We start from the raw sequence: 12075 nt of genomic DNA, 5'->3' as shown, positions 1-12075 counted from the left end.
CCAAGATATCAAAGGAGTGGCTTCAGGACAACTCTGTGAATGTTTTGAGTGGCCCAGCCAGAGCCCAGACTTGAATCCGATTGAACATCTCTGGAGAGATCTGAAAATAGCTGTGCGCCGATGCTTCCCATCCAACCTGATGGAGCTTGAGAGGTGCTGCAAAGAGGAATGAGCGAAACTGCCCAAAGATAGGTGTGCCAAGCTTGTGGCATCATATTCAAAAAGACTTGAGGCTGTAATTGCTGCCAAAGGTGCATCAACAAAGTATTGAGCAAAGGCTGTGAATACTTATGTACATGTGATTTCTTAGTTTTTTTATTTTTAATAAATTTGCAAAAATCTCCCCAAAAACTTTTTTCAAGTTGTCGTTATGGGGTATTGTTTGTAGAATTTTGAGGGAAAAATAAATTTATTCCATTTTGGAATAAGGCTGTAACATAACAAAATGTGGAAAAAGTGAAGCGCTGTGAATACTTTCCGGATGCACTGTAATATATAGAGAGACAGCTATCACAGTAAGCCATTAGCTGTGGCAGTAGGGCCAGCCAACCTGTGTTGAACATCATAGTGGGTCTATACCAGTGGTTTCCAAACTTTTTTGAATCACGGCACCCTAGAATATCAGAATTTTTATTCACGGCACCCCTAGGCCAAAAATTTCTTATTGAGATATTTAGAAAGAAATATTACCTAAAGTAGATCGCGTTTATATGTCATCCTTAGGGTCAGTTGTGTGGTGAGGGACAAGATTTGCTTCTGTTTGGCCACGTATTATATGACTGGCAGCCACCAGCACTGGTTTTGCTTATTATATTGACCATGAATAATTTGAATTGGTCCTGGACCACCAACCCAGGGCACCCCTGTAAGTGTCCCGAGGCACCCCAGGGATCCACGGCACACAGTTTGGGAGCCTCTGGTCTATACTATTAGCTGTGAAGGAGAAAAAGGGTCTAAAAAAACTAACTTTCTGTATCAAACATATTTATAACCAACCATATAAATAATGTGCTTAGAAAAGGGTTAAACATCCCATGATAAATATACATACATAGTATAACCAGTAAAAGACCAAACTGAGCTATTTAAGTAGGCATTTTACCACCTAATGTTAAGCTGCCAGTCTCTTCTTGCTTACAGCTGCTCTCTGGCCTCTATGGTAGGGTGTGTTGACGTGGCGCAAAGATCCACACACAGAGCAGACTTGGTAGGAAGAATTGGTGCCACTGGGTATGCACAGTAGCTCTGTTCAGTCCCTTGTACTTTATTTTGTGGTTGCAGAGCTACAGATGAGTCCACCTACATCTAGCCTCCTTGCACATTAAACAGCCTTTCTAGTCATGCCATGCCACGGCATGACTTGGTAGCTCCGAGCATCTTTTGTGTGTCTTTTTCCATTAAATGTGTCTTATTTGCAACACTATGTGAATAAGACACACAATCAGACTCTGCTGATTAGAATATGTGGCATGCCTAGATTCTGTGTATGACCATGGCTGTATCTGCATATGAAATGCTACACTACAGTGTCTTCCTAGGAAAACACTGTAGCTAACCATTTTGTATGCAGATACAGCCAGGCACACACAGAATAAAGGCATGCTGCATCTCATTTTAAAAAAGATGCCCGACACGGAGTTGCACGGGACCTGTCAGCTCACTCATGCCAGGCATCTCTCATTGCATGGTATATTGAGGTAAGAAGTACGAGGTCACATCTGTCGTAAAATTATATACTACTTTTATTGTGGTCAAGAATTGATCCACTCGTTGGGCGTTTTCAGACCACTGGAAACCCCAGGAGGTTTGTCTTGGGTTTATAGGATAAAGGAGAACAGTAAAAACTATTTTATCTCACAACAGTCCCTTATGGCTAACAATCTAATTCCATATTATCTGCTTCTATTTTTTTATTTAGTTTAAGATCTCCCAAGTAGTGGGAGATCTAGCATAAAATACTAGGGCAGATGTATTAAGCCTGGAGAAGTGATAAAGCAGTGATAAGTGGAAGGTGATAATGTACCAGCCAATCAGTTCCTAACTGTAATTTTTCAAATCCGTAATAATTGGCTGGTGTGTTATCACTTTCCACTTATCACTGCTTTATCACTTCTCCAGGCTTAATACATCTGCCCCACTGTACTTAGGCCCAAATATATTAAGCCTTAAAAAGTGATATAGTGGAGATGAATAAAGAGTAATAAATGACCAGCCAATCAGCTTCCTAACTGCCATGTCACAGGCTGTGTTTGAAAAAGGACAGGAGCCGGTTGGCTGGTACTACGGTGGCCAATCCAGGGCCATTTTTTCGATCCCGGGTATCATGATAGAAAATTGGTCAATTCCAGGATTCCCAGGATTGGGTTATTTCCTGTGTGGCTGCCCCCCGACCTGCTCCGTTCCCATAATTTACCATCCAACACCGGTGGAAGGGAGGATGGGACACTTCCTGTGGGTGATGGCTGGCTGCACAGAATGACCTGTGACTTCACGTCACGCTGTGCAGAGGATGCCGGGCAGCGTCTGAGCCTCCTGAGGAAGCTCAACGCTGCACAGAATTACAAAATTAAAGGCCCGCCTGATCCCGAAATCCCCGGAATTGGAGTTTGCTATCCCGGGATTGAATCCAGCCCGTTTTTGGCCCTAAATCCCAGGATCCCGGGATTAGCCTCCTTAGCTGGTACTTTATCACTCTTTATCCATCTCCACTTTATCACTTTTTATGGCTTAATACATTTGGGCCCCATTGTATAATTGTGTGCTGTGAAATAATAGGATTTTAATACCTACCGGTAAATCCTTTTCTCCTAGTCCGTAGAGAATGCTGGGGTCCACTTCAGTACCATGGGGTATAGACGGTTCCGCAGGAGCCATGGGCACTTTAAGACTTTTCAAGGGTGTGAACTGGCTCCTCCCTCTATGCCCCTCCTCCAGACCTCAGTATAGGAACTGTGCCCGGGAGACGGACATTTCGAGGAAAGGATTTACTTTAAGTTAACGGTGAGATTCATACCAGCTCACACCTCAACCATGCCGCACAACATGGCATTCAACATAACACACGCCAACAGGCATGAACAATTGCAGCAACATACTGAAATAATCGTAACACAACATTAGTGGAACTACAAAATAACAGCTGCAGGTAAAGTACGCACTGGGTCGGGTGCCCAGCATCCTCTACGGACTAGGAGAAAAGGATTTACCGGTAGGTATTAAAATCCTATTTTCTCATACGTCCTAGAGGATGCTGGGGTCCACTTCAGTACCATGGGGTTATAACAAAGCTCCAGTATGGGCGGGAGAGTGCGGATGACCCTGCAGCACCGATTGACCAAACTTTAGGTCCTCATCGGCCAAGGTGTCAAACTTGTAAAATTTAGCAAACGTGTTTGACCCTGACCAAGTAGCTGCTTGGCAAAGTTGTAAAGCCGAGACCCTCCGGGCAGCCGCCCAGGATGAGCCCACCTTTCTTGTAGAATGGGCATTTACCGACTTCGGTATCGGCAATCCTGCCGTGGAATGAGCGCACTGAATCGTCCCTCTGATCCAGCGCGCAATAGTCTGCTTAGAAACAGGATACCCAATCTTATTGGGAGTATACAGGACAAACAGAGCCTCTGTTTTCCTTATCCGAGCTGTTCTTGCGACATAAATTTTCAAAGCTCTAACCACATCAAGAGACTGACTCAGTGAAAGTGTCAGTAGCCACTGGCACCACAATAGGTTGGTTCATATGGAAAGACGAAACCACCTTTGGAAGAAATTGTTGGCGAGTTCTCAACTCTGCCCTATCTTCATGGAAGATCAGGTAAGGACTCTTGTGAGACAAGGCCCCCAACTCAGACACCCGCCTTGCGGATGCCAATGCCAAAAGCATCACCACTTTCCAAGTGAGAAACTTCAAATCTATCTCCTTCAGAGGTTCAAACCAATCCGATTGAAGGAACTGCAACACCACATTAAGGTCCCATGGTGCCACTGGAGGCACAAATGGAGGCTGGATGTGCAGCACTCCTTTCACGAATGTCTGAACTTCTGGAAGAGAGGCCAATTGTTTTTGAAAGAAAACTGATAAGGCCGAAATCTGGACCTTGATTGAACCCAATCTTAGGCCCGCATCCACACTAGCCTGCAGAAAATGGAGAAACGTCCCAACTGAAACTCCTCTGTAGGAGCCTTCTTGGATTCACACCAAGACACACATTTTCTCCAAAAATGGTGGTAATGTTTAGACGTTACTCCTTTCCTGGCCTGAATACGAGTGGGGATGACTTCTTTGGGAATACCCTTTCGGGCTAGGATCCGTCGCTCAACAGCCATGCGGTCAAACGTAGCCGCGGTAAGTCTTGATACACACATGGTCCCTGCTGCAGCAGGTCCTCGCGAGGAGGAAGAGGCCGACGATCTTCTATAACCAACCCCTGAAGTTCTGGATACCAAGCCCTCCTTGGCCAGTCTGGGGCAATGAGGATTGCTCGAACCCTTGTTCTTCTTATGATTTTGAGAACTTTTGGTATCAGTGGAAGTGGAGGGAAGATATATACCGACCGAAACACCCACTGGGTTACCAGTGCATCCATTGCTATTGCTTGAGGGTCTCTCGACCTGGAACAATATCTCTGAAGCTTCTTGTTGAGATGAGATGCCATCATGTCTACTTGAGGAACTCCCCAAAGACTTGTCACCTCTGTGAAGACTTCTTGGTGGAGTCCCCATTCTCCTGGATGGAGATCGTGTCTGCTGAGGAAGTCTGCTTCCCAGTTGTCCACTCCCGGAATGAAAATTGCTGACAGAGCTCTTGCATGCCTTTCTGCCCAGAGGATGATCTTTGTCACCTCTGCCATTGCCGCTCTGCTTTTCGTTCCACGCTGACTGTTTATGTACGCAACTGCTGTTACATTGTCCGACTGGATTTGCATGGGTTGATCTTGAAGAAGATGTACCGCTTGTAGAAGGCCGTTGTAAATGGCTCTCAATTCCAGAACGTTTATGTGAAGGCAGGTTTCCTGACTTGACCATTTTCCTTGGAAGCTTTCCCCCTTTGTGACTGCTCCCCAGCCTCGGAGACTTGCATCCGTGGTTACTAGGACCCAGTCCTGAATCCCGAACCTGTGTCCCTCTAGTAGGTGAGAACTGTGTAGCCACCACAGGAGCGAAATCCTGGCTTTGGATGACAGGATTATCTTCCGGTGCATGTGTAGGTGGGATCCGGACCACTTGTCCAACAGGTCCCTCTGGAATACTCTGGCATGGAATCGGCCAAACTGTATGGCCTCGTAGGCCGCCACGATCTTCCCCAACAACCAAATGCATTGATGTATTGACACTCTTGTTGGTTTCAAAATCTGTTTGACCATTCTCTGGATTTCCAGAGCCTTTTCTACTGGAAGAAATACTCTCTGAATTCTGTGTCCAGTATCATCCCCAGAAAGGACAATCTTGTCGTCGGATCCAATTGTGACTTCGGAAAATTCATGATCCAACCGTGTTGTTGGAGTACTGACAGGGAGAGTGCAATGTTCTGCACCAACCGTTCCCTGGATCTCGCTTTTATCAGGAGATCGTCCAGGTAAGGAATTATATTGACTCCTTGTTGTCGGAGGAGGACCATCATCTCCGCTATCACCTTGGTGAATAGCCTCGGTGCCGTGGAGAGCCCGAACGGCAACGTCTGGAACTGGTAATGGCAATCCTGTATTGCGAATCTCAGATAAGCTTGGTGAGGAGGATAAATGGGAACATGCAAGTAAGCATCCTTTTATGTCTACTGACACCATAAAGTCCCCTTCCTCCAGAATAGAAATCACTGCCCTCAGAGATTCCATCTTGAACTTGAACCTTTTGAGGTAGAGATTGAGATTTTTCAGGTTTAAAATTGGTCTGACTGAGCCGTCCGGCTTCGGAACTACGAAAAGGCTTGAATAAAAACCTTCTCCTTGCTGTGACAAGGGCACCAGGACAATTACTTGATCCTGACATAATTTTTGAATTGCAGCTGTTACGACTTCTCTGTCTGGAAGAGAAGCTGGCAAGGTCGATTTGAAAAATCGGCATGGGGAGACGTCTTGAAACTCCAGTTTGTATCCATGGGACACTATTTGTAAGACCCATGGGTTCAGGCCAGATTTAAGCCAGATCTGACTGAAAAGTTTCAGATGTGCTCCCACCCGAGCGGACTCCCGCAAGGGAGCCCCAGCGTCATGCTGCAGATTTGGCAGAAGCAGGGGTTGATTTCTGCTCCTGCGATCCTAGGGATGCTGCGGATTTCTTTCCTCTTCCCCTTCTTTTACCTGCAAAGAAGGGGGAACCTTTGGCCTTTTTGTATTTGTTGGGCCGAAAGGACTGCATGTGAGAGTGATGTGTCTTTTTCGCCGGTTCAGGAGCATAAGGCAAGAATGTCGACTTACCTGTGGTAGCCGCAGAGACTAACGCATCCAGCCCATCTCCAAACAAGGCCTCCCCTTTATACGGGAGAGCCTCCATATTTCTTTTGGAATCTGCATCAGCATTCCACTGGCGAAGCCACAACGCCCTCCGAGCTGATACTGCCATGGTAGCGGCTTTTGAACCCAAGAGTCCAATATCTTTCATGGCTTCTAGCATGTATGCAGCAACGTCTTTTATATGACCTAACGTTAGGAGTATCTTGTCTCTATCTATCGTGTCAATTTCCGATGACAAGTTATCTGACCATTTTTCAATAGCCCTACTCACCCACACACAAGCAATGGTGGGCCTGAGCAATGTACCATTGGCCACATAAATAGATTTTAACGTAGTCTCCAACTTGTGGTCTGCCGGCTCCTTCAGTGAAGCCGTCCCAGGTGCAGGGAGAATCACCTTTTTAGTTAACCTTGACAGGGCACTGTCTAATACAGGGGGGGACTCCCATCTTTTCTTGTCCTCTGCCGGGAAAGGATAAGCAACTTGAATCCTTTTGGGAATCTGAATTTTTTTTTCAGGGTTTACCCAAACTCCCTCAAATAGAGTATTTGGCTCATGAGAAGGAGGGAAAGTTACATTCATTTTCTTTTCTTTATAAACATAAGCCTTCTCCTGAGGTACAAGAGGGCTTTCCGTAACTTCCAAAACTTCCTTTATAGCAACAATCATGTATTGAATGCTTTTTGCCAATTTAGGATCTATCCCCCTGGAATCACTATCGTCGACACATGGATCAGAGTCCATGTCGGTATCAGTATGTACTATTTGTGCAAATGGTCTCTTATGTGACCCAGAGAGGTCGCCTGTGGATGAAGAGGCAGAACTATGAAAAATCACATCTTCTACTGATTTTCTCCAGCTCTCTGCATGAGACTCAGACTTATCTAATCTCTTACTGATATGATTCACACTATCGCGTAATTCTTTCACCCAATCAGGCTCGTGGTGTGCCGGCAGCGCCACCACATTACAACTCTGCGTCCCTTAAATGGCTCCCTCAGGGGAAGAGCTCCCTGCCCCAGACATGTCACACACAAGCACAACCACACCACAGACACTCCGGGACTTATAGGGGACAGACCCACAGTAAAATCTGTCAGAAGGACACAGATAGGATTTGCCAGTTCACAACCCAGCGCCAGTAATAACTTGTCTGTGAAACACAAAATGCCCACAGACCTGTAGCGCTTTTATAGTGATATTCACAATAATATATAGCACCAAATTCACTGTGCCCACCCTGTTTTGCACCCTGTTACTTGGTTCAGCAGTGGAGGAGGACCAGCGTTCTTCTCTGCAGCCTGGAGGGAGAGAAAATGGCGCTGAGCAGTGTGGCGCGTTTCTCCTCAGAGTTTTTTATACCAATATTTATACTGGTGGGGGTAGGGCTGTGCCTCGGCATCTTGTGCCCTCTATTTTTGCCAGTTTCTAGGTTTCATGCTGCCCAGGGCCCCCCCCCCCCCCCCGAAACCCAGACACACACACACCCCCGCGCCCTGCACCCTGCAGTGCCTGTGTTTGTGTGGGTAGCATGGTGCGCAGCGTTCCCACCCGCTGCACGGTACCTTTTAGCCGTCACGATGTCTGAAGATTTTTTCTTACACTCACCTGTCTTCTGACTTCTGGCTCTGTAAGGGGGGTGACGGCGGGCTGTGGGAGTGAGCATATAGCGGCAGCTAGCGTTCAGTTCCCTTCAGGAGCTAATGGTGTCCTGTCAGCCAGAAGCAGAGCCATGAAACTATTCAGGAAGTTGGTTCCTACTTCTGCCCCCTAAGTCCCATGAAGCAGGGAGACTGTTGCCAGCAGTTCTCCCTGAAAATAAAAAACCTAACATAAGTCTTTTCAGAGAAACTCAGTAGAGCTCCCCTGGAGTGCATCCAGTCTGCCTGGGCACATTTTCTAAACTGAGGTCTGGAGGAGGGGCATAGAGGGAGGAGCCATTTCACACCCTTGAAAAGTCTTAACGTGCCCATGGCTCCTGCGGAACCATCTATACCCCATGGTACTGAAGTGGACCCCAGCATCCTCTAGGACGTATGAGAACTGGAGTGGGTTGGGTCAGAGGAATACTTGGGACTAAATGGCAGCAGTATTACTTTGTATGTGCAACTTTGGTCATGCATGCACACTGCAAGGTGCCAGAAGAGGCAGAGGTATCCAAGAAAATGGGTCTGACCCCACTACCCCTTTCTAGAAATGTGGCCAGCACAGCACCCACCCTAAATGGCCACATCATGTCAATCATGCTACGGCTTGGGCGAATTGTGAGCGATCTCACAGAAGGAGACCTGCACATGTGTAGTGCGCACAGATCTCTAAACATCAGCGATCTACATAACCCATCTACTGTAGTATACATACATCTCTGAGTCAGTCCCACTGTGGCAACACTAAAAGTGGCATCATGTGAACTAGGGGCATTACAATGTGGCATAATATGAAACGGGGACATGTGTAGCACAATGTGAACTGGAGCACTACAGTGTGGCATAATGGGTACTGGGGGCACTACAATGAGGACTATTAAGGCATTACAATATGGCATAATGTGAACTAGAAGCATTAAATGAACTGGGGTACTACTATGGGCATTAACTGTACACCTTTCTTTGAGCACATCACCTATTCACTAATATTTTGTTTCATGGCCTATGTTTGTTTATAGTACTTGTGATTGTCACTATTGTTATATTAGGCTACAAAGCTGTATTTTTTTTAGGAGCGCTGAATTTAATTACAATTGTTAAATTACCCTGTTTTTTATTATTTATGTTTAGAACACAGTTCAACTTTTGTCTCAGCAAAGTTGATGGTCAAACATTTGCATATGTTACTACCTGAACTCTTCTCACAAGTAGCTGACAGTAGCCCCTGTTCAGACCCACAGGTGTTTGGCAAAAAGTTTGGTCAGGTTTCTATATTGTTTACAGTACATTTAAGACCAGGAAAGGAAATTTAACTTACTCATATAGGTCACGTCTGAATAATTTCAGTATAAACTTCTTTAGAATCAGACATATTATTATGAGAACGAGAGGTAATATCAACAGAAATCCTACTAGTAGCCAGTTCTTTAAATGTGTTTTCTCATTATATGAGCAGTTTTCACCACTGTTTCCTGCATAAGACAAAAGGAATGTTAGGACATATTATGTATATACTGTACTATGCTTGTATTAGAGTAGCACTCTTTATTCTTTAATTCCTTACAGCAAATTAATAGATCCGAACAGTCTCATAAACAGGACATTTTTGTGTTCTAATAGGACAACTATGGTATTCAAAGGTAATGATCAATGGTGGTCTGTCCAGTCTCTGTCATGCACAGTGAGAGCCCCACAATGCTCTCACTGCCGCAACACGGATGGGACAGATATCCATTATTACCTTTGAATGCCATACAGGGTCGGGCTGGCCTGCCGGGAAGTCCAGGTGGAGGAATTCCTGTTCCCGGTGGGCCTCACTGTCACAGTACCCCATCCTCTCCTGTGGGAAGGTGGGGCGTAAGCAGTCAACAATGACTGTCAGAGCTCAAGGACCTGACTGTGTGACTGTGCCTTTAAGAAATTGAATAATGGATATATAGTATATTCAATGTCCTAATATTACCAGTAGTTTTGAAATAAACAGGAGTAGAGTTGGAGCCGTAGGTAGAGTTTCTAGAAAATGAGAATTATTATTGTGTGTTTTATAGCAGAGAGGAAAAACTGGATTTTAATACCTACCGGTAAATCCTTTTCTCCTAGTCCGTAGAGGATGCTGGGGTCCACTTTAGTACCCAGGGGTATAGATGGTTCTGCAGGAGCAATGGGCACCTTAAGACTTTTCCAGAGTGTGAACTGGCTCCTCCCTCTATGCCCCTCCTCCAGACCTCAGTATAGGAACTGTGCCCAGGGAGACGGACATTTCGAGGAAAGGATTTACTTTTAAGTTAACAGTGAGATTCATACCAGCTCACACTTCAAACATGCCGCACACATGGCATTCAACATAACACATGCAAACGGGCATGAACTATTGCAGCAACATGCTGAAAATAATTTTAACACAACACTTGTGTATCTACAACGAAATAACAACTGCAGGTGAAGTACGCACTGGGAGAAAAGGATTTACCGGTAGGTATTAAAATCCAGTTTTCTCATACGTCCTAGAGGATGCTGGGGTCCACTTCAGTACCATGGGGTTATACCAAAGCTCCAGTACGGGCGGGAGAGTGCGGATGACCCTGCAGCACCGATTGACCAAACTTTAGGTCCTCATCGGCCAAGGTGTCAAACTTGCAAAACTTAACAAACGTGTTTGTCCCTGACCAAGTAGCTGCTCGGCACAGTTGGGTTATTTTATTTCTGTGCAGGGTAAATACTGGCTGCTTTATTTTTACACTGCAAATTAGATTGCAGATTGAACACACCACACTCAAATCTAACTCTCTCTGCACGTTATATCTGCCTCCCCTGCAGTGCACATGGTTTTGCCCAACTGCTAAAAAAAATCCTGCTGCGATCAACTTGGAATTACCCCCAGTATCTCTGAAGCTTCTTGTTGAGACGAGATGCCATCATGTCTACTTGAGGAACTCCCCAAAGACCTGTCACCTCTGCGAAGACTTCTTGGTGGAGGCCCCATTCCCCTGGATGGAGATCGTGTCTGCTGAGGGAGTCTGCTTCCCAGTTGTCCACTCCCGGAATGAAAATTGCCGACAGAGCTGTTGCATGTCTTTCTGCCCAGAGGAGGATCTTTGTCACCTCTGCCATTGCCGCTCTGCTTTTCGTTGCGCCCTGACGGTTTATGTTCGCGACTGCTGTTGTTCGACTGAATCTGTACAGGCTGATCTTGAAGAAGATGCACCGCTTGTAGAAGGCCGTTGTAAATGGCCCTCAACTCCAGAACATTTATGTGAAGACAAGTTTCCTGACTTGACCATCTTCCTTGGAAACTTTCCCCTTGAGTGACTGCTCCCCAGCCTCGGAGATGTAGATGGGATCCAGACTACTTGTCCAACAGGTCCCACTGGAATACTCTGGCATGGAATCGGCCAAACTGTATGGCCTCGTAGGCTGCTACCATCTTCCCCAACAATCGAATGCATTGATGAATCGACACTCTTGTTGGTTTCAGAATTTGTTTGACCATTCTCTGGATCTCCAGGGCCTTTTCCACTGGAAGAAATACCCTCTGCATTTCTGTGTCCAGTATCATCCCCAGAAAAGACAATCTTGTCGTCGGTTCCAACTGGGACTTTGGAAAATTTATGATCCACCCGTGTCATTGAAGAACTGTCAGGGAGAGTGCAATGTTCTGCAGCAACCTTTCCCTGGACCTCGCTTTTATCAGGAGATCGTCCAGGTAAGGAATAATATTGACTCCTTGCTGTCAAAGGAGAACCATCATCTCTGCCATCACCTTGGTAAACACCCTCGGAGCCGTGGAGAGTCCGAACGGCAACTTCTGAAATTGGTAATGGCCATCCTATACTGCGAATCTCAGATAAGCTTGATGTGGAGGATAAATGGGAACATGTAAGTAGGCATCTTTTATGTCCACTGACACCATGAAGTCCCCTTCCTCCAGACTGGAAATCACTGCCCTCAGAGATTCCATCTTGAACTTGAACCTTTGCAGGTA

The 12075-nt window shown here is 45.8% G+C and overlaps 1 protein-coding gene across 4 annotated transcripts in view; it reads right to left on the bottom strand.

Moving 5' to 3' along the window:
* Positions 1-12075, bottom strand: part of LOC134936845 (disintegrin and metalloproteinase domain-containing protein 9-like) — a 211728-nt gene that overhangs the window by 11951 nt on the left and 187702 nt on the right. For 3 of the 4 annotated variants that reach the window (XM_063932126.1, XM_063932127.1, XM_063932128.1), the window contains one exon: positions 9412-9565. In XM_063932126.1, the coding sequence (XP_063788196.1) occupies positions 9412-9565 (154 nt within the window). Of the gene's footprint in view, positions 1-9411; positions 9566-12075 lie in introns of those variants that run through there. The other variant, XM_063932129.1, reaches the window with a different exon arrangement.

Source organism: Pseudophryne corroboree, chromosome 6, assembly GCF_028390025.1.
Source record: "Pseudophryne corroboree isolate aPseCor3 chromosome 6, aPseCor3.hap2, whole genome shotgun sequence".
NCBI lineage: Eukaryota > Metazoa > Chordata > Amphibia > Anura > Myobatrachidae > Pseudophryne > Pseudophryne corroboree.
This window is presented reverse-complemented; position numbering and strand designations above follow the sequence as displayed.